We start from the raw sequence: 23,841 nt of genomic DNA, 5'->3' as shown, positions 1-23,841 counted from the left end.
GACCAAAATTTCAATACACACAGTCTGCCTTGCACATCTTGCTTTTTCATGCTAGAAATGAAATGCCTCTGTAGCACCTTTGCAGTGTTCAGCAGTTAGAGAATCCTACACCACAGACTAGCATCACATCTTAGCTGTGATAAGTAAAGGAGGCAGTTTGTGTTCTCTGAAAAGAGGAGCACAAATCAAAATGAATGTGATGACAATCTGCAAAAAGCATGCTCTACTTCATTCAGAAGGCTTCTCAACAGCAAACATACATGGATTCTGAATCCAGCATTTGCTCTTACCTGTTTTTCTCTTTCAGAACATGATGGTTCTGTATCACTAGAGTGCTTCTCTGCAGATAACATCACTATACCAAAGTCATGTAATGGACTACAGGGAAGTTCAATTTAGTCATAACATGAATGGTGAAATCCTGCAAAGCACAAGGAAGTTGCCTTTAACAATTTCATGTTGTGGTATATAAACTTTTCACCAAAATTTTTAGATCACTGAGATCTGTTTCCTGCAAAAACAATATAACTGGGACAAAAATCATAAAGCACAACAGGTCTGGCTGATTCATGCATAAAATATAAATCAGATTGCTTCACAAAATATTTTTAAAGAAGTATCTTTGTGAAATACCTTATTCTAGGTGGGGTTTATTATACAAATGCCATTGACTAAAAGCAGAATATCTGCTTTGTTTCATCTCTTTCTGCACTAAGTGCATGCATTATTATTATATATGCTTTCCTAAAGCAACCTGAATCTCCTTCATCAGCTATTAACTGCCCCTCCCCTGCCCCCATCTTTTAAACCACTCAAATCATAAACCTCCCTGATTCTCTGTTGTGCTATGCTTTACACAGAGGTCTTGTACTTCCTATAATTATATGTCTGCACATTTCAAATGTGTTTTTTGTTAACAGATTATGGCAACATATTTGAATCTTTAGAGGAAAGTTCAAGGATAATGTTCCAAACACACAAGCAATATGAAAGAAGACTTTTTAAAACTCACATTTTTCCTCAGCAGTAAATTTTAGAAATTATCCTGACTTTAATACCTTAGTAAAAATCTTATGTACTTATAAATTCTAATGACATAGTGGTATCCACAAGTTTCAGTGCTTCCTGCAAATTTTTGAGCATGCAAGAGCTTTATAGATTTAGATCAGAGAGGAAATGACTTCAAACCTCCCAGAATATATTCTGGACTTCAAGTGAAAAAGTCCCTGCAGCATCATTTTAACAATTAAATTGAGAAAAGAGATCAGTAGAAATTTTAGCAGTTTCATTCACAGCTTTTCAAAGCAAAATAAAGTTCACCCTATCCCATAACAGAGCTAAAATTGTGGCATTTTAGAAAATTCTCTCATTACTGATGTAATCGGCTGCCAATGTCACACTGACATTGTACATCAATTATTTTTTTTTATTTTTCTTTAACAAATACACGGAAATCATATACAATACATTAATACTGAAGAAAGACATATTTGCCAAAGGAGACAAATATCTTCTAACTTTGGAGATGCTATGTACAAGTTTAACATGAAAGTAAATCATTTATTTGCTAACAAGAGCATGAAATAATAGCTACTTTACTTTTGTGGTCTTGATCATAAGATGGCGAAAATACATCTCAGAACCACTACAGCTATCCTTAATGTGGTTAGCTATCTACTGGAATCATTTGAATAGCTGATGGAAACACACAAAACTTCTGAGGATCTGCTCTTGTACAGCTAAGACTGAGTAAATCAGGGTGTTTACAGAGCTGTTTCCCATTGGCATCAGCCATCTATGAAAGCACATGCACAGCCTGACAAGCTTGCATGACATTCTTCCATTTGACTAAAAAATGACTGAACGCGTGTTTTTTATAAGGGGAGATATTTACCCAGATGAATTTACTGGCAACAAATTTTTCTGAAATACAAAAGGATATCAGGCAAATATACACTAGTCAAAGAAAAGTGATGTAAAATTCTTCGAGTACCTTATTTTAAGAGTGAAAATTAGGTAGCTTAACAGTTACACTAATCTGTTTGGATCCATTGCATTATTTTCCAGTAAATCAAATACTGCCTGCCCCCAAACCTTTCCACTAAAGTCACCTTACCCAAAGCCATGATGAAAGCATACTGATGGGACAGATATATTGCATTACTGTCTTTGGGGATTTTCTTCTACTCAGGTGTGTATTCTTGCTAGGTGTTGGTTACACAGTAAAGCAGAATAGAGGAGGATTGGCTTTGGCATGTAAATGTGCACTGGGGGCATGGAAACCTTTTGGTATAGTCAATATGTTATCTTTCCCAAAGTACTTCCTTCTAGGATGATACACATATACAAACGAGGACAGTGGTCAGGCCAAATTAATTATGAATCAATCTGCTTTGTGGTCCCTGCTTTAATGAGAGAAGAGTCATGGAGACCAAAAGGATAATTTATATATTGTAGAGCAAAGACAATAGCACATTACTTTTCTAAGAAATCATAAGATTTCTGAAGAGGTTCTTAGAGCCTTAGATCAAAGATACTGAAAAACACCCAGCATGTATTATCATTGTAACTTTTAGACCAATACTGTGATATTTTTGGCAGAAAAATCTCAGAGTTTTAGACATATTGCTTTTGCTTATTAGGAACTGAGTTATGTCTTATCTGTGGCTGCACAGACCCGCAGACCTGATTTTGTACCTGTACAAGACCAGTGAGAAATTGAAATCTACCCCAAATACTTAAAAGTAACAGCAAGTATATGAAGTATCTTGTTACCTTTACCATTATGGCTGATAAAACAGAGCAAAATGTGTTCTATAGTTGTTGAGTACATTGTAAGCTTACTTCTCTCCATCCAAAAATGTTTTCACAACTGTGTGTAAGTAATGAGAGCTGCACTGTAAACTAGCCAAGAAAGCAAGTGTGAGAATTACAGCTTTGTAGCACAGCTTCAGTAGAACAAATAATCACTTGAAACTTTGTATCCCTGACATTTTAAAATACTGTACGACATTTGTAAACCAACAGTCCCGACCATGCGATTAAAAAATAAGACATTTGGCAAGATGTATGGGTTGGGGACAACCCACTGAAACCTAATAGGTTTTTGACAGGACTGGAAAAGAATGGAGCCAACATAATGACTACAGTGGTGGACCATATAATTTCCTGACTAAGGAATTTGACAAAAAGTTTTTATATTACATTTATTTGCTTTAAAAACAAGCAATTCAGGAGACTGTCTCAGACTCCAAATGGAATTATTTATATTAGTTAGGCTATTAATGGAACTGTGTGGATTACATAACACAGGAATTTCCATATAGTTGTGTTCCTATTCTTCTGCTAAACTGAAGAGGTGGGAAATGTGCACTTAGCCTAAGGGGTAAACAATATAGGGAAAAAAAGGACTTTGAGGAAAAACAGGAAGATCAAGAAAATAAAAGAATAAAATATAATGCCTTGAGCCAAAAAAAAATGAAGTAAGGAAAGAGTTTAATCATGCTATGTAATTCAGTACTGAAGTCTTTATAGGAATGACAGAACAGCTGTGCACATAAGAAAGAAAAAAAAGAATGTTTAGTTTGCAGTTAAAGAAAGCTAGCCTGTTGATAGAAAATGTTACTTCAGTGCTGTCTCTTTTACAGAGAAATGGGTGATCTATTTCAATTACTTTAAAGCTTCCTAAAAAGAACACAATGTAAGGACAATTTCACACTGACCTGGCCTAGGTGCCTGAGATCTTCCTAGTTCAGGTTACCTCATTAAAAATTGAGATTGCAGCTCTGATCTATTTTACATCATTTTACACTGCTGACAGAGTATTTTAAACAGGCTTCAACAAAGAATCTGATAATTTTTTCATTTCTTTTTTCCAAGCATATTTTTTTAATTCTTGGTCTAAAATTATTTCAAATCTGTGTCTCTCAGCCCCCAGGAGGGCACATACAACATTCCTAATGGGGCTCGTTTCCACTAGGCAGAGCCTGTTTGCATGGTGATAACTTCAGGTACCACACAAACTGTGTCCAATGGCTTGAAAAGTCTCTGAATTCTGCTGCTAAAACCCACATCCCTCTTTCTGAAAGACTCAGCTGAGATGTGTCCTGCACTGCAAAGCTCTCCATAGGTGTTAAGTGCTAATTGACAAAACCTGAGCTGAGCTGAGTAGCAGCAGCAGCAGTTGATGAACACTAATTAAAATTTGTAAAGACTAGGACAGACGCTTAGTTTTGCCTCAATCCCTCTTTAATTCTGTATTTTGCTGCTTCTTATCGGTATCACATGGTATTATGTGTGAATAACGTCTCAAACAGTTCTGTGCACAGCTATAAAAACAGTGACACAAAGTAAAGCCGATCCTTAAATATCATAGTGGCACCAAGTAAAACTACTAGTTCCCACATGTTAAGAATTCAAATGCTGCATTTGTTCTAAATATATTCTTCTTTGTCCTGCTCAAACACAGCCAGGCAATGAGCTTGCAGTTTGGTTTTCAAGAGGCAATGCCCTGCAATAAAGCCTTCACAGAGTTTCTAGCATGTATAGGTCAGGGTGCAGCTCTTCCGCTGTTCAGCTCTCAGTCTTGCAAAAGCTGATTTGTGTGTCTATCTTAATGAGTTAACTACATGCTGGCAAAGCATGTCGTTTGCTATAGGTAGATGTTTTTGCAGGATTCAAGAAGCCTCTTTTCCTTGCTTCCTGTGGAGGGGGAGCAAGGCCGTTACACACCTGCTGCAATGAAGGGCAAGAAACTGAGATGCTGTGTTTCTGCCTCATTTAGGCTCTTGATAAGGAACACTCTCAATGGTGAAGAGCCCAAGATCCTTTCCAAAGGTGTGCCTCTGAACAGTCCCCAGGACAGGGCCCACACTGACCCCAGCACTGAGGAGTCACTTCTCCGCAGCATTGCTGCACAGCAGGGCCTTCCCTCCTGCCCCGCTTTGTGCTCCAACTATTGCAGTTATTTCAGGGAACAAAAAAATACCAATATTCTTCTTTTCACCTTCCCTGCCAAGTTTCTATTTCTGTCATCTTCCCCAGGCTCCCCACAGAGCTTCCCCCCACCCCGGCGCCATCAGGGAGGGCTCTGCGGCCTGTCCCCTCGGGGCCACCCACCGCGGCTGCCTCAGTGGCCCCGGCTCTCTCAGGCAGGCTAACGAGAAGGGCCGCATGAACCAGAGGCCTCTGCTGGGCCACAGCCCCTGGCCCTGCCTATGCCCAGCCAGCTGCTCCCAGCTGCAGGGCCCCGCAGGCTCCAGCCGCACGGCCTCGGGGCGCTGGCGGGGCAGGGGACCGGGTAATATCGAACCCAGATGTATGACAAAAGCTAAAAGGGGCAAACCTGGCGTCGTATGTCATGTATGGCGAGAGCAAGTTGGGTACCGACCAAAGAGTCTTACCAAAAGGGAACCAGAAAGTATCAGGAAGGTGTGATTTCTCCTGAAGGATGCTGAGGCAGTGGGCTGGCTTTGTGCTTCCTTTACTGAAGGAGGAGGAAAAATATGTCCAAATGTTTGCAACATGTTATTAATTGCAGAATTTGTGTAATGTACACACAATCCAAAACTCTGTTGTGTGATAACATAATGAGAGAAGAACTATAATTCTTCAGAACTCTCAAATTCAATTAATCATAGAATCACAGAATCATTTAGGTTAGAAAAGATCTGTAAGATCATTTAGTCTAACCATAATCCAAAGATCTGTGCCAAAAATAATAGAATAGAATTCTAAATATCTAAAAGTGGACTGGATAAGAAAATATGTCATTGTCATCTGTAGAAAGCTCAGCTATACATCTTGAAGCACTCGATTAAAGTCTGCAATCTTCACATAGTTGAAAAACACATCAGAAGATCCACCATCACATAACATAAATATGCTTAATAAACTTAAAATAGCTTACTGTCTGAAATAAACTACTTTGCAAGATATTGGGGGGAAAACTTATTTGTTTCTGAAGGAAGGATGTTCTGAATGGAAAGCTGATACGCAACACATTACAACAAATCATTGAGGTACTCAACAGACTGCGTAGTAGCTTGTTTTATAAAAATGATATTGTCTTTGTTATAAAAAGGATCTCTTATTTTTGGAATTTTTTTTGTACAAAACTTTTGGGTTAGTGCAACAGATACATTAATTGAAGTTAACCAATACAGACTGTATATATTTACAATCTTAAATGTAAATTAGAAGTTGCTCTGTGCAAGTGAATTTACTTGCCTCCATTTTCAGACATAAACTATTGTAAGAATGAGACTTACATGAGTTGAACTTTACTTCCAGAAACACTGAATATCTCAGATTCACCCCAGTTCAGTATTGAGTGTAAGAGTACTGCCAAAGAATTTAAAATGCACTCAGGTCATCAATTTGATTATTAGCTGTATTTTTTATTTTTTATTTTATTTTTTTTTAACAAGCTTTCCTTCACTAGGCCTTAATTGATACTCCTGGAATAAAATACCTAAAAAACCCAACCAAAGTAGAATTAACAAGTTTCTTCAACATTTAATGCTTCATATGAATGTATTATAAGCATATAATTATATATATAAAAAACCTAAAAAGTAAAATAAAACAGAGAAAATAATTTCAACGTTGTACAAAAATTATTGTGCAGTTAATGAAAATATTGACAAAAATAAGATACTTAAGTTAAAGAATTCTCCACTGTAGTACCAGGTGAAAAGGCAACTATTTTTGCAGGTTGTTGCAGAAAGGAAATAATTCTTATACTGGTGTAAAAAACAGGCAGAGTAATCTTGATCTTTTTACTAAAGCTTCTTGGACTTCATCAAGTCCATGAAAAGAATATAAAGATCCTAATATATAAATGTTGTGAATCACACAACAGCTTTTTAGAATTTCTGTATTGCTTTCTTTAGAAGATAAAATATGTATTATTTTCAAGAGGACTATATGTCCTAGTAATACAGTAATGCCTTTTCTGTGGCATGTACTTGCTGTTATGTGAGAGGTCTGCAAGCCAGAATGATTAGACTGTGTCAGGCAGAAAAACAATGAGGTGTGTTCCAGCATACAGAAAGCAATTTCAGAGGGAAAAAAATACCTAAATGGATTAGCAAGAAGGAGTTATTAAGTAAGAAGAGGCAAATAGCTTTTCTTTTCCCACTGGTTTCTCCCATAACATTTTCATTAACATGAAACATAACATTATGAAATAAAGCATTAAAAAAAATCAGCAGCTAACAGTGATTAAGAAGCAATCATGTGTCAAAGCCTTTTATTGTATGTTTCAAGGTAAGCTTGTATTTTAAAGCATTTGGAATTTCATAGGGATGTTTTTTCCTGTGATCATTAATTCTACATTAACGCCACCACAATTACAGACTTTGTTCTTTAAAGTCAATCGTATTTTACATTAAAATGGTGATAGCATTCCTAAGTGTTCACTGCATCAAGAAAGTGTGAAGCCATCAGCTACTCACTAACAAGAGGTATTATCAGTAACTTCATTTAGGAAACTCAGTAAGCCAAAATGCCAAACTGTCACTCTGTGTCAAGTATGCATTCTAAAATGTGTTCTAAAGCAAAGCAAAAGTACCTTATGACCCCTGCTGTTAAAACTGAGACTTCAAAACTATTTGATGTAAACAGCCTTTTAAACTGACATAATCAACCAAGAGCATCTCTTGTTTGTGGCATATGCTAAACTATATGAGTTAGATATTACCAATTTATTTCAGCAGAAGTTTAATTTCAGGAGGCTTGCTAGGCTTAATTTCTTCTAGAACAGCTCTCTGGTAGTTTATTTACAATATGGTTTAATTTATTACAACAGAGCTCTCTTTGCTATAGAATTTCTATTGTTAATGTATGCAGCTGCAAGTATTTTCCTTAATTGAAGAGAAAAGGGCTACCTTCCATTGCCAAATCTCATCAGTATACTTATATCCATCAAATATGGGTATTTCTGTTCTGCATCCATTTGTACAGTCCGTCAATGGACCTTGCAGGAAATGGTGCTACCTGACACTATCGCAGAGGTACCAGAAATTCCTGCTGACCAGTACAGTACTGTAGGATTGCTGTCTTCCAGGTATGGAGGATAGACTATCTGCATCTCAACTAAAACTGAGCTGGAAACTTAAAATGGAATTAAAGCTTTTGTCATAAGGACTCCTCGTCTGCAGCTTTTAGCACAGAAACTTGGATTGTTATACCTACAGATAATCTTCTCACGTCATTGATGTCTGGCATGGCACAAGTCACAGCGAAATTTGTGTTTAAGATTAAGAGATATAGGACTGGATCAAATAAGACTATTGATGAGGCTTTGAAAAAAATTAAAGACAGTCTAATCTACACTGAACCAAGAGATGCTATTCTCCATCACACCCCTGTCCTAGCCTGTAACTGGATTTTTCAACGATTTTATGCTAAATAATCAGACTTAATGTGCTGGCTTCTGTTTCTCTTTCAGCAGGCTGTATTTCTCTCTTCCTTTGGGAATCTGTCATTAATAGGCTTTGCCTCAGAATACTGTATGTTATATTCAGTAATCTGTGCTTTCTGGAGGTTTCCTGTTATTCTCTCCCTGAAATGTGCTATCACTTGAAAATTTGACCACTATGTTTTTAGTACCTTTTTATTATTAATAAATATATGTGAAGTTAAACCATACTGTATTTTACTATCGGTTCGTTTATTTTAATCTTATAATGCAGTAGTCATATGTACAACATCTATGTTTTTTCCCCAGAAAAATATGAAAACATTACTAAAAATTGCTTGCAAACCAAAATATACATGCCGAGCCTATCTATTCTAAAAATTGCAAACATGATTGAACCAAAGATTTTTGCATGAGGAAGATAGTACTTGAATGGTTTAAATATGGGTTTGTATTTTTATATTCTGGGCTAGCATCACAGAGTAAAAGTTCAGCCTCAAGGCATCTTGGCAGCTGAGAATAGCTAGATCCAGGCTGAACAACAATAGTAGTGAGATGTGGATCTCTATGGCTTTTTGTCAAAGTATAAATTGAGTTATTGTGTGCTTTTACAGGTGACATGGCCAAAACGATAGTATTGGGATGCTGGGAGACAGTTTGCTGGCAATATCTGTTTACAGCACTTCAGATGAGCTTTGACTGTGATGTTTATAATCATATGATTTTAAAAAAGTATTCTGTCCCTTGCATTCTTATGACATCACCAAGGAGAGATCAGACATCTGGGAAAATTGGTAGGAAATCTGATGTCAACTGGGATGGAAACTGAAGGTAGAAAAGGTTGATGGATTATTAAGCTACAAAAACTCAACAGTAACAGCCTCAAAATTACTTGCCTTGTAAAAAAATGCCATGCTTCCCTGTGTTAGAAGGCAAACCAGATGGTATACCAGAATACCTTGTTCCACACTTGTAGGTACAGCAAGCCAGCTTGTGTGAACTTGAATATGTGTCTATGTTCGGATCAATATGTGTGCTGGAGGTTAGAGAAGTCATTAAGGGAGACAGACTTGAAGTGACTACCTTGGACCTCTCAAACACCTGCTCCAAGTCAGGTCATTTTTGCATGAATAATCAAAAAGCTTTGTAACCTCTGATGTCAATGCTTCAGAGGACATGCATGGCCATGCATTCTAAGCATTTTTTATTGATGTATACAATGCCTTTTATGAGTTTCAGAAGAAATTTGTGGGACTAAAAACCAAATACATGTAAGGTTCATTACATCCTACACTGCACAGAAGTACAACTGCCTTGAAGACCTCCTCCTATCTTGGAATTAAAGACAGCATTTATTAGTTTTTAAGAGGCAATGAGCAAGACTCACATTCAAAAACTTACCAGAGAAGGCTGACCTTGGGAATAAACCTTTATTCTGTCAAGGCTTTGAGATGGCATATGATACAGCCCTATACTGACAAATGTCGAATCTAAATACCAGGTTTTGTTGAGAGTATGCCAGATCTTTTCCATACTCTTTAATAGCCAATGATAACAATTGGTGGACAAATAAGGGTTGTTATTATCAGTGAATAAGAAGAAAATTCAGGTGTTTTCTACATGAACATAACTATCATAATCGTTTTACAGTTATGGAATAGATGTCATCACATGCTAAGAATCAATGCTGGTTTTTACATGTAATAAATGCAGGTTCCATCTACTGTGCTACTACTTACTAGGTAAGTAGTAGTCATCTTTTACTCAGCACTCATTAGACCACATACGGAATACTGCCAAGTTTGCACACTCCCTTCCCAACAGCACAAGAAAGATACTGATAAACTGAAGTGAGTTCACCAGAGGGTCACCAAGATGGTTAGGAGCTGAAGCACTCACCCAAAGATTAAAGTCTGAGGGAACAGGGATTGTTCAGTCTGCAGAAGACACAGTTTCAGCAGCCTCGCAGTGCCTACAGGAAGGTCATCAAGAGGGCTGAGCCAGGTCCTTCATAGAACATGTTAGCAGGAGGAAAAGTAACAGTCAGTGGGCATAAATTAAAACAAGGCAGGCTCAGACCAGTTACAAGAAAAACTTGTTTACTATTAGGACACTGGAATCGGTTTCCCTGTTCTGGTCTCCATCCTAGAGGTTTTCAAAATGAAAGCATATAAAAGCTTGAGTAACCTGCTCTGACCTCGTACCTTGCCCTGTGTTGATCAGAAGGTTGGGTTAGAAAGCTCCTGAGTTCCCTTCCAACCAGAATTATTCTGTGACACTATTGCAGAAAAAGGTAAAGATATGCTTTTCTGTGATACAGCCTATTATAGGTTTACATAATAACTATAGTGTTGTTTTGAGTATCTTCATAGCTCTCAGCACCACGTCTTCACAATCATGTTTTGTGGGCAATTTTTTTCCTTTTTGATTCAAATGATTAGTAAAAGAAAATAGTTTATGCCAATTCACATAGGAAGCAGTGTGGAGTTAAGCTGATAGTATCTACTGAAACAATGCAGATGTACTTGCATTTACTTCAGTTTCTATTTCTAATAATTTCTTTTGTAAATTGGAAACACTACCATCAGAAAGGACAATGTCATCTAAGTAAAATGGAATCAAAACATACAGCAACAGTTTGATTTTCACAGTATATACCTCAATTTCCAATTGCTTCGTTAGTATATTTTTCCCCCTAAGGAACAACATTTTTCATGAACAGTAATGAAGACAAACTATATTTAGATCATAGCTGCCTACCAAATGTTCAAGGTTAATGCAATATGGGACTAACTAGTTCATTCATGCATTTTGCCAATGACTTGTTCAGATCTATTTTCTTACAATAGAAAGGATTGGCTTACTTCAAACTCTACCGAAAATACTCTTGCAGAAGGTAATTAAGGGCCAGTGACAGAAGAACAAATATTATTTGTTCTGGAGTACTTGAACTAGTAGAATACTTCAAGAATAAACAAAACCAAACAAACCTCCAAATAAAAAAGCAAAGAAACAAACAAACAACCACCCCAAAAAAACAAAACCAAAAATCAACAGACGTTTCCTGACTCCACGGTAGATGCATTAGGATTCATCTCTGCACTTATTCCTAGGACGTGTGACATCTGTGTGCTACTTGGGGTTAACAAGGGAAAAGGGCTGTTTCCTGCATTTCTAAAACTCAAGACATTTTTCCAAGTACTTTGTGCAGTTTCCCAAAAACAATTAAGTATAAAATAATCAGTTGTGCTGAAAACAAAAGCTTGCTGTCCCCTCACACTACAAAGATGTGGCATGCTATATGGAGAGTTTAGTGATGTCAACACATTTCTTTTATGGGTTCTCATTAACTACTAAGTAGCAGGGAGGGCTGTTTTTATTTGGTTTATTTTAGATGTCAACAGGGGCAACAAGGCATCTTACACAAACTGCATTAAGCAGGTCAAACTTGTGGTAATGTTTGGAATAAGAAATATTAGGTGCAAAACAAGTGCTGTAGCTTAAAAGATGAACTTTCAAGACACTGAGTTCTTACAGTAGGCAATTACTAGTAGACTAATGCTAGAAGTTACACTGAAACAGGTAGTAACTAGTGAGAAGTTCAAATGAATAAAGCTACTTGCTTGAAATCTTTTGTGACAAAGGATTTATAATCCTTGATGTGATATATTTATTATCTACTACACCTATGAAATGGATTATATTAGAATAATATAGAATACTTTTATTGAACCCTCTGCCCAAAAATAAGAGAAACTATGTCACTATATCACTCCTGAACTGAACTTGGCTTACTGATGATGGCTTCTACTACCTTCTCAGTTCCTTGAGAGATTACCCTTACATTATTTGCAGTAGCTATATGGTTACATCATAGCGTATCACACAGTTACTTAACAGCTTTACGCTAATAACAAAAAAACTTGATTGTCAAGATCCCACTCTTACTTAATTTAGGAGCTTGCTTAGGATACAGTAACACTGTAAACATTAGTTTTAATCTATATAGTTTATATTGACTGTCTGTGAAGTGACAGATTGATTAGTATGTTGTTGATGTTAAAGCCATAAACAGTGCATGTCATGTTTATATCCAAGTTTCCTATTGATTTGTAACAGCATCTCTGTCATAATGTATTTTTATACTGTGTTCTCTGTTGGTAAATGACCCTACTCGTTGGGTCATTGTAAAGAAATATTTTCCCTGCATGTCTTCTCTTTCTTTTTGGAAGTCCAGTTTAAGGTGCTGGGTTTTTTTCCTGTTACAAATACAATGATTAGTTCTGTATTCAATTGTTTTGATTTTGCATAGAAGATATTTCATTTTGAATAGTTTTCCCAATTTTAGGTCATACATATTTTCGTTCAACAAGATTAATTTAACAACATAATTTATTTTAAAATCTGTCAGAACTTCGAAGCAGAGACCTATCCAGTCAGACAAACAATACTCTTAAATAATTAAGGCTAGTATCTGCAGACTACGGAGTTTTGCTCATACTTATTAGTAAAAGTCAAAAACAGAGCAATAGGAATTTTTATAATGTCATACAGTAAAACAGCTGTTTCTGAGATGTGCAGAACAAAACATATCCCAGAAATGTAGTTTTATCCCTGAAAAGCAAACCAGTATTAAGTTTCAAATTTCACCTTGGAAATTTCGTAAGGATTTTTTCATCTTGAGTATACTTAATGTTATTTTAAGACAAAAGTGTCTTGTCTAACCCACCTGGAGAAATGCATTCTTAGAAATGGGCTCTTAGAAAGTCAAAATGCACCTATGAGCTTTCTACTCTACATATGATAGTGTGCAAAGCACCATTTGTACATGCAGCACTACAGATTGCCTTTTGCTGGTTCTGCTAATCCTTCTTGATAGCTGGAAGTGTTACTTTTCATAAGGAGCAGATTTTCTGTAAGAGTAGTAGTTCTGTATAATTTCTCTTCATAAAAATTCCATGAGTTTATACACACGCTGTATCAAGAAAGTCTGCAGACTTCTTAAGTAGCCAGGGAAGGAGCTGAGGAAAACCGCCCGCAGCGTACCTCGTTCCAAACTCTCATACCAGCTGGCAGAGATTTAGAACAGTCACTGCTCCGGCAGAAGGGATGCAAGTGTGCAGAAGGGCTGTGTTACAGCTGTACCACATACCTGCAGATTAAAAAGATGGATGCTGCAAACTGGCAGCACATTTACAGTACCATTTTCCCTCTTAGTGCTGGACAGGGTGAGAATCACAGAATAGATTAGGCTGGAAGAGACCTCTGGAGGTCATCTGGTCTGTTGTAAACCTTCAGGGAAAAGATAAAAGTTAGAAAAGATTGTCTAAACTGAACAGTATATTTAACTGTTCAACACAATACCACTTAAATAGTGCTTTGGAAAATGCTATGTTCCTGTTTCTGAGATCTCTCAAATAAAGCATCCAGAATCAGTAATTATTTTGGAAAATTCTGGCCCTAACCCTTTGCCACCTTTCTTCATTATTCAAATCTGTTGGCATTTATCTTTTCTCTCTCATTTACCTCAGTCCCTGGCAGCAAAAACCATATATTTTGGGGGACTAAAAAGGTTCGTTAGCTTTGGCAACTGATATGATATTCTTGTATACAGCAGAAAAACAAATACGGTAAAAGGCTACTTTCCACACTCTCAATAAGTTCATAATCATTATTAACTTCTTCTACCTCTTCCATCTTACAGTGTTGTATTTTTGTTCCTGATTCTACCAGTAGGTGATGAAATAATGTTACAATTGACTTTTCTTGGGAACGACATTTAGAAAAATCAAGAAAAACATCTCAAATTTTACTAAATATTATAAAAATCAGTATGAAATATTTTTAATACTCCTTTGCATCTATCCATAGTTTTGCCACTTTTTTATATCTTGTTCTTGACCTGTGACAGGAGTTTCTTTTAAAGTCATGTGTTTGAGCTTACTTTTGCTGCACTAGTATCATCACTTTCAAGTCCTTGTTCACATCCTTCCCAGTTGGCTGTGAAGTGGCTATTTGCTATTTCACTCTAATATTCTGGTTTCATTTTGAGAGTGACAGTGTTCTTCCTGTTTAGCAAGATCTTAATCAGACTTATTTATACCAGGCTTACTTCTCACATTCTTTTTCCTTGGATCTTGTAGAAATGCTGTAATTTTTTCCAGTTTTGGCATACAGCTTTGTAGGTGGGTTGCAATCTGTAGTACAGTTTCCAGTTATTTGAGGAAGCAATTGCATTTAAATGTGTCAACACTTTCCCTTAAGTAGATCAACCCTACTGCCTCCTTTAGTAGGAAGTATCTAAAGCAACTGATTGTCTTAAGCTGATTTGCATTTGCTGGGATTCAAAGTTTTCTTTTAAAAAAAAGTTGAACTCTCCTGCAGATTTTAAATATAGCTATTTGTTTTGGGTTTTGTCTTGTTATTTTCCATTTAACTTTGACTTCTGTTAATGTTGGTGTTGTGCGATGCAGATGTTTCCTGGAACATCTCTTTTACAAAGGATGGACTAATGGGAATTCTCTTGAATATTTTCAAAACAGTGTAATAAAAACATTCAACTTCTTCTTTTTATCTGGCCTCATATGCGAGTACATAGGCTGAGTACACAAACTATGAAGACCCTGTAGAACACAGTGTTTGGGTAGGGAACGTACAGCTTTTTTACATAGGACTTTAGTTATCAAAAATCTGTACATATGTAAATCTTACTATGATGTTTTCTCTAAATGCAAGCACTGTAGAGTATACAGTATTGGTATGAGCTTGTATTAACTTGTCTTTCTAAAGAATGTAATGTCAGAGTAGACACCAAATATCTTGAAAAATATGAGGAACCATTCTTAACCTTCTGTGCTTAGCTTGCTTTTTTGATTGTCTCACTCAGCAGCTTTGTCCTATTTGGGTCAGTGAGCTTGGCATTGAAGACCTCTGGTCCAAAGCTATGCTTGACTTTTATCTAATAAAAAAAATCTGCTTTTTCTGGTCTGCTTCACATCCAGCAAGGATCTACTTCCTTAGCACTTGCTAGTAACCTATCCCTTGCAATACTCCTGGTTTCAGAGTCTGCAAATTGTATCTTTCTTGAATTATTCTACGAGAAAGTTAGATGATTCCTTTTTATTATTCCTTGCAAGGCTTGTGGGAACAGAGATTTTTCTAATAGGCTTTTCATACATGAACTGAACGAACGGCTCAGGGCAAACAGAAAAAGAATAAGAAATCGTTTGCTATGTCTCTTTTGAGAGGAGAATAAACATTATGTTACTGCCTGAATATATTCCACTTGCTTAAATTCTCAAAAATTATTACTAAGTTATTAACTAGAAAATCCAGACCTTTTGAAATGTATTAGAAAACTCCTTACTGTAAAGTGTTTTGCTGGCAGATGAACATGGGCAGCAGCTGTAGCTAAAAGCAATTTTTGAAGCCTATTTTAAACATGGTTTATGACGGAAAGAAAATTCTCAATTTCTTCTTACAAGTAGTTTATGACAAAAGTAATTTTATCATTTACTAATTCAAATATTGTATAGGTATTTACACTTGTAATCTTAATATTATTATAAACATCTATTTAGACTCTTACTATTAAGACCTTTCAGATTATCTAGTAGTTCAACAAGTTTATAAAAACCTTTTAAAATAATGCCAGATTTCCCTCTAGATGCCTGCCTACCATCATATTTAGTGCAATTTCCTAATCTGATCAAAGATCTTCCTCAAAAGCTCATACCCATTGAATCGAATGGAGGTTTTTCAGAGACTAGAGGCTTCTTTTTTTCCTCAGAGTACCAGCAAGCCTCCCGTGGGATGAGCAATTAGGTACCCTCCCCAACTGCAGGTAGTGATACCGAGCTGTTTTGCTACCAAACAGGAGTTAAGGTTTCTAGAAATGTATCTCTTTTTCATAACTGACAACCACATTATTTTTACTTGGCTCTACTCATTAGATAAACATCTCAAAGACTCCCTGGCATGTCACACAGGCAGAGGATAACAGGTAGGAAGGGACCTCTGGAGCTCATCTAGTCCAACCACGTGCTCATAGCCAGTTCAGTCACAGCAGTTTCACAGCACCAAGTCCTTTTGCCATCTCACTTTCTGTGAGGAAAGAGATGTCACAGCATCTCTTGGCAGCTTCTTCCCACCTGCTTGATCACCCTTATGAGCAGCAAGTTTTCCTTATATTTGATCAGATTTCCCCATCTACCAACACATGCCTGTTGCCTCTAGGCCTGTCACCAGCACCTCTCAAACAGCCCGGCTTTGCCTTCTCTGCGCGCTCCCACTAGGGGCCTGAGGGCAGCAATAAGCGGCCCCGAGCTTTGTCTTCAGAAGGCTGCACAAATCATATTCTAGCAGTCTTCCCTCATCCATCATGTTCCAGCTGCCTGACCTTCTTGATGGCCCTGGATAGACTTGCTGTAGCTCTAGAAAATTCTGTTCTTTAGAAATTTACAACCGGGGGGGGGGGGGGGGGGGGGGGGGAAGTCTCCATGGTGGATATTTGTCTAAATGACACCAAACATATTACATTGGAATGGTAATAACAGAAAAATCATATCTTTTCACATTTAGATGTTTGAACCCAGCCAGAGATACACTGAAAAACGTGTTAGAGATTTATAAAGGAATTGTCAAGAAGTAAACACATTGTGTTCAATTTCAAGGAATCTTAGTTTTCCCACCAGAAGATAGATCTAAATGATTATAAGCAGGTATGTGGCATATATATGTATAAACAAGGTGCAGCTTTATGCCACACACCTGCTTCTAATCATTTCAGGCCTGAAGTTTTGGATTATCAAATCACTTACACTGCCCTAGTACAGCAAATTGAAATTTTAGCTAGAATGGTAACAAGCTGTGTGAAAAATAATCTACTTATGCGCTACCTGAAACATACTCTGTGCTGACTCAAGCTGATTTCTTGAGCAAGGCAGTCTCTTCAGCAAATGTCCAGTTTTACTATTTTAATTTTAGCTAGATACACTGTGAAAACCTGTACTGAGTTAGTAGGAAACAGAGTAATTCACAAACAGAAATACTGTTTGCACAGTTCAAGTAAAATTCAAGGAATATGCTTTTGATGATAGCTTGGAGTAAAGGATGACTTCTGCAAAACAGATTTAAGGAAAGCAAACCAACAGAAGCTTTGTGACATGATAAAAAAATATGGACATGGTAAAAAAAAATAAATGTATCAGAGATGTTGCCAAGAGGAGCTGACAGAGCTGCTGAGATAGCTCAATGACCTGATTAAGATAGTAGCAAGAAGCCATGTTCTCTGTCCACCTTTACAAGATTTTATATAAATTATTTTATTAACTTGGTATGTAGAGATATACCTCCTTAAATTAGACCTCAGGCTGCCATGTAGGCAATCCTGAGGAATATATATATAGATACCACTAGGTCTTATTACTTTTATGACATTGAAAAGAGTAACACCCATAGGCATGCAGACTGAAATGGAAAAGTGAGGAAACATTAAATTAAATATTACATAGCTGTAATGCAAGAAAAAATATCTGAAACATTTGGCTCTGCAGAAAATGTCAGATTGTTATAAATGCTTCATCATTTAGGTGTGAAAACGTCTTACACTGAGTAAGAGAGATTACTGTATGTCCAGAAGTCAATGGCCAGCATTTTCATTTATTCATTCATTCCCTACAAATTTCTGAAATTTGGGAGCAACTTCTTTATTAGCCTATATTCTCAACAAGCTTAAATTGAAACCCTGTATTAAAATCACAAACAGGCCTTTATATACCTCTTCTTAATATAACGTCTTAGAAGTTGAACAAGTTTTCTAGTTTCTATCCATTCCAATAACACAGAAAATGAAGTCTTTTAAAAATATGTTCCTTTAAGAACACTTACAGCCTGATATTCTAACACAGCAATCCTTCTTCTATTTCATTCTCAAGTAAATATTACAGAATACAATCCATCTTAATGAAGCACTGCTAAACAGAATATTACTTTTATAGGGAAGCTGCACTGATTTGGGATGGCCATACATGACAGTGTGGCAGTCTTTGCTGTTGTGTAAATCCCAGCACTGGGAAGGGCAGCGGCAGAGCAGGGTGGTTCTTGCAGCAGAGCTGCTGGGACCCTGAGCCTGGTGCCTGAGCATAAGGCAGCCCTTGCTGGATGTCACTCGTGACTTTTAACTGAAGCAGCCAGGGCACACACAGGTTCCAACAACTGCTGCAAGAACAGTAGCCCGTAGCAGAGGACCAAGGTCAGCGACAGGAGCAATTACGCCAAAGCACTGCAGTAAGGCTTGCTAGGGCTTGTACTTTAGCTCCCACTAATACTTTATTTTTTCCTGTAAGAAAAGGCTCTTTACCTGCAACCAAGTTTTTCTTGTTCTGTCTGTCATAGACATTTATCCTACTATCAAAGCCACATACTAATGTACATTTTATTGCCATAGCTCAGCCTCAATGCTCTATATAGCAATAAACATGCATTGGCTAGGTCTGTCAAATATCTTTCCTCAGCTCCTTCCTTTCTGCCTTTTACAGCCATTTCTCATAAGTTTTCTTTGTATGGTCTTTTCTGTCCCTCTATGTATCTAAATAGTATAATACCTTTCAACTATTTTACTGCTCTTCACTTGTCCTGTAATTTCTCTCACATACATCCAGTCCATGATACTGCATATCATTTGCTTGAATACCAGGAAAAGGACAGGAGCTTGACAGCCCAGTATGAAGGTGGATGATTTCTCAGTCCTGTCCCCTCATTTTGCTTTTTCTTTTCGAAACTGTACTTCATTATTTCTCTGTTTGCATTGTATGCAGCCAAACAAACAAACAAACAAACAAAACAAAAAAAAAAAAAAAAGCAAAGCAGGCTTTAGTATTTGAAGATTCAACATCCCATCAGTAGAGTTTAGGAAAAAAAGAAGAAAAAATGACAATACAGAGAGAGAAAAAGGAGGTTAAAATGGGAAGGTCTGAAGAGGAGATGTAAGATGTGTTGGAGAGGGGTACCCTCATATAGTTGTGAATCCTGTTTTGCTGACTCTGTGTTACAGCCTTTTTTATTTCTGCACAATGCTTACATGATCCTGTATAGATCATCAATAGCAAACTGTGCAGAATATAACATAAGAAAAAATAATCCAGTCCACTTGATTATTTTCAATTTGCACATGAAAACATTCTGTGTACATTGTATCAAAACACACAGCGAACAGTTCTCATGATCCTGCCTATTAATGAATGGATGGCATTGGATATATTTAATCTATTAAATTTGTTGAAAACATGTTACAGTGTACACTACCAAAAGAAAGGTGTTTTCTAAAAAAAAAGAAAAAAACCCAACCCCCCCTCATTTCACCATCCGTGAGAAATTAAGAGCAGGATGGCAGAGGGTGTTTACACAGGCACTTAGCCAGGAAACACTGTGTTTTCCACAGATACAGTCGTACAGGGAGCACATCTCTGATTTTCATGAGCTTCCTCCCTCTGTTCTCATACTCCTGTAATTATATCAAGAAATTTATCTGTAGGTGAGAAAATACATACAGTTCTGCACAGTGTATTCTAATGCTGCCTCTTTCCTTTAGGTAAGTGCTACCACACTGAGGCCATTTGTAGGAATTTTACACAGCAAGACAAACAAATGCAAACAGCTTAAGGAAACACACGAACTGCAGGATAGTTTCACAGTGAATCGTTACCAAAAATCTCCGTAAGACAACTGTAAAAGAATTCTCTATAAATCTTCTGTGAAATGCAGCATTGCTTGTTAGCAGGCTTGATGGAAAACCTCGTGAGATAGAAAGTCTTGTCACTTTATTTGTATGTGCTTTCCTGCATCTTAACTTGCAGCTTCGGATCCCTTAGGATCATGTGAGGCTCGGTTATATATTAGAGAGCTGTGCTATAGTGCTGTGAGTGTGTAAGCCTAGCAGCTGGGTAGTGTTATGGTTGCTGCTTTCCTGTGCTAAGCTGATTTACTTGTTTAAGGTCTGACCTCATCATCCTGTCAGTATGGATTCCCACCTATACAGTTAGCAGCAGCTTAGCATCGGCTTGAAGAGCTTGCAGTATATTAATCAGAAGAGAGAGGGAGAGAGCTACCGGTATTTGTTCTTTTGTTGTCTTTTCTTAAGAAGAGGAGTTGAAACACAAGAGATAACAAAGAATCCATTTCCTTTCTAAAAGAATAGGCTTTTGTCTTTTTTTTTTTTTGTCTTTTTTTTTTTTTTTTTTTTTTTCCTTTCCTGAAAAAAATGTCCGTATCTGGAAAGAAAGAGTTTGATGTGAAGCAGATCCTGAGGCTCCGCTGGAGGTGGTTCAGTCACCCCTCGCAAGGCTCCACAGGCACGGGGGGCTGCCATCAGCAGGAAGGATATGAGCACAGAGGGACACCGGTTCAGAACAGGTTGAAGAACCACTCTCGGGACAGAAATGGGCTGAAGAAAAACAGCAGTCCTGTCCACCACAATATACTGGCACCCGTGCCAGGTCCGACCCCAGTGCACCACCGATCTATTCAAACCTGGCATCAACAAAATCTCATAGAACAGCTTCGATCAAATGAGGATATTTCCAAAACAAGCTCAGAGGAAAACTGTGTCAAAGAAGATTCAAGTAAAAACACACAGGAGTTGCAGATGATCACAGAAGAAAATTCAGATGAATCTGCAGAGAGGTAGGAGTTTTAAAGTCTGCACTTAGAAAGCCCTACTTCTATACAAGTTAATCACTAAAACTGTCTTCTTTTTTTTTTTTTTTAACCAATGTTCCTGACTGCGTTAGTCTCACTTTATATAGGTACACACCCACACTCAAATGAATAGGAACACATTCACATTTAAAAAATGAACAGGAACATTGTCATGAAATTTTGATCTTTGCTTAAGATACATAACTATTCCATAAAAATAAAATCTGTCAGTTGGTCAGATTTTCTCTATTACAATTTACAGCATATTAATTTTTTTGTCTTGATTTATTATGTTGAAATGCAATGAAAAAATGAGCCTTCTAAAATATTGTCCTCATTCTGACTTTATCAATGGGTGCAACTCTGACAAATGGGAACAGCTGGAGGTGCACAGTCTGTGTGGTTGCCATCGAGCTGTCAAATTTCTCACTGCTTATTTTTACTGCCTTCTTGACAAGTATAATTAACCTTGAACTAAGTGGAAAGGAAGCATCATTACTTGCTTTTTTAAAAAGGTTTGTTTGGAATCACTTTCACAGTTTCTTTAGTATACTAAGAAAAATACTTTCTGCAAGGTCAGCCAAAAAAACATTACAGCTATGAGACCTTAAAGATATAAGCACAATGAAAGAGCTATTTTTAAGGTGTTAATACCCAGAAGAAAATGTTAATACCACTTATTTGACCAAGTAAGCTTTTTACTTTTGTTATGGGGTTTTGTTTGTGTGTTTTGTTGTTGTTTTTTTTCTTAAGACTGATTTCAGTGTTATTAGTTCATACAGCAACAATTTTGCCTTACCTTTACCCCACCTTGGACTCAAATTATGCATTTATAATGTGATTATTTGCACCATTTGTTGAGATTGCCATTAGTCTTTGGGAATAATTTAGGTTTCTCACATTGTATTTAAACACAAATCTATCTTACTTGAAGTTATAGTTTCTCCCAGTAAAACTAAAGCTGACAGTTTGTGTATTTTTAGCAGTTATTATTCTTCAAGTTATACATCTGGTGTAGGGGACATCTGCAGGCTAAACAGAAAGATGTATTCCAAAATGTAATTTTGAGAACAGTACTAGTAGTCAATATGTACTGCATAAAATTATCACACAATAAAATCAGTGAGGTATGAATGTGGTAGTTCTGTATGTTTACTAGTGTATTGGTTTGTAATGTGTAAGAAGCAGACTCTTAGTATAACATTTTAAATGACAGTACAAATTTCCTGGGGGGTGGGGAGGGGGGATAAAGTAATTTTAGGCACACCTTAGAAATAAAGTCCATTTCATTTGAAGAAAACAAGGAACACTGAATAATCAAAACAGGATTCTCTATCGGGTGAAGAAGGTGGTAAAAGAAGCGTAATCAATTCAGTTTGGAAGGTAATAAGACACTGTCTTCTAAAATAAGATATGACATTTTCTCCAGCTACATATAAACTTTCTGCTAAGACCTCATGATGTTTAGTGCCTTCAAATTCATTCAGATTTAAGTTCTACTCATGAGCTGTTTAAATGTACAGCTTCTAGAAAAGTTTTGCGTATGCGCATATCTTATAAATGGAAATGCATATATTTTATAAAATATTGTATTCAAATAAATGCATTTTCTGTAAAGTTATCAGTAAAGGCTTTTTATGCATGTTGTAGGTTAAAACCTATCTTAATGCCTTAAAAGGCTGAATTTCTTAGAAATTGTTTAGAAAATGATTTATGACTATTAGTTTCTCTATAATCAAGATTTTATTTCAATAAAATAAAATAAATTTTTAAAGACACCTTCACATATCTCCATTTTCTTAAATATGTACCAACAGAAATAATTAAGGAAATCACTGTTCTCTTGCCCTATAGCATCCAGCACAGGCCACACAAATTAATATGCTAATTGACTGAGTAGAAACGAAATATTGAGAAGAAGAAATAAAGAGAAGCAGCCTTATATCAATATCTATCTATAGCTAGTTGCTGGATGTATTTTCATGTCTTCAGAATATCTAATCTTAAACATTTCAAATAATCTTTTAAAGTCATTTTGGGCCTCATTTTTGTTTGGTAGTTCTAAATATTCACAATCAATTGTAATCAATGGGATCTGCTAGTAATTAACACACCTGAAAATCAGGCATTTGCAACATCCCCAGAGTCCACTTTCTTACACCATTACAGCCGCTGCATAACAAACTATACAATTATTGCAGCCATATGCTCATTCACAGTCTTACCTGGGGACACCAAAGAATCTCATACAAATGAACCTTTTATTCTGTAAAAGAAATGACACCTTCAGAGTGTTGCCCCTAATCCAGTGAGTGCATCTGTGCCTGTAGAGGTCCCGCTTGCAGCTGGGCTCTAAAGCAGGCCACTGCTACCTGTCCCTTGGACACTGGAAATAGTGGAAGAGGGTAGAATAGAGTCTTGAGCAGACTATGAAAGCAATTCCTACTAGCACCTTATTGCTTCCTACAAAAAAACTTTAGAAACGTGAAAACAATATTAGTTTTCTCAAAAAAACTTGAGATGTCTTTTTCTAGAAACCTCAGGACTTAACGCTTTCAGTGATACACACAGAGCACCCTGGGGTTTGATGAAATAAGGCTTGTTCATTGAGGAGGAAGGTAAACAAGAAAGTTCCAAACAACAGTTCCATTCTGAATATACTACCATCAATACACTTGTTTCTGCTTCCTTCAATCTTGTTTGGTACTCCTGTACTCTAAATA

The 23,841-nt window shown here is 36.8% G+C and overlaps 1 protein-coding gene across 4 annotated transcripts in view; it reads left to right on the top strand.

Annotated features, from left to right (window-relative positions):
• The window catches only part of KLHL4 (kelch like family member 4), a 94,039-nt gene that overhangs the window by 26,914 nt on the left and 43,284 nt on the right, over positions 1-23,841 (top strand). The window contains exon 2 of one of the 4 annotated variants that reach the window (XM_040614513.1): positions 20,704-21,103. The exons of 2 other annotated variants lie outside the window; for them this stretch is intronic. In XM_040614513.1, coding sequence (XP_040470447.1) covers positions 21,066-21,103 — 38 coding nt within the window. In that variant the 5' untranslated portion in view covers positions 20,704-21,065. Of the gene's footprint in view, positions 1-20,158; positions 21,104-23,841 lie in introns of those variants that run through there. One more of the 4 variants, XM_040614509.1, reaches the window with a different exon arrangement.

This window comes from Falco naumanni, chromosome 14 (genome assembly GCF_017639655.2).
Source record: "Falco naumanni isolate bFalNau1 chromosome 14, bFalNau1.pat, whole genome shotgun sequence".
In the NCBI taxonomy this organism is placed as follows: Eukaryota; Metazoa; Chordata; class Aves; order Falconiformes; family Falconidae; genus Falco; species Falco naumanni.
The sequence above is the reverse complement of the archived record's forward strand: the minus strand, read 5'-3'. Positions and strand labels throughout refer to the sequence as shown.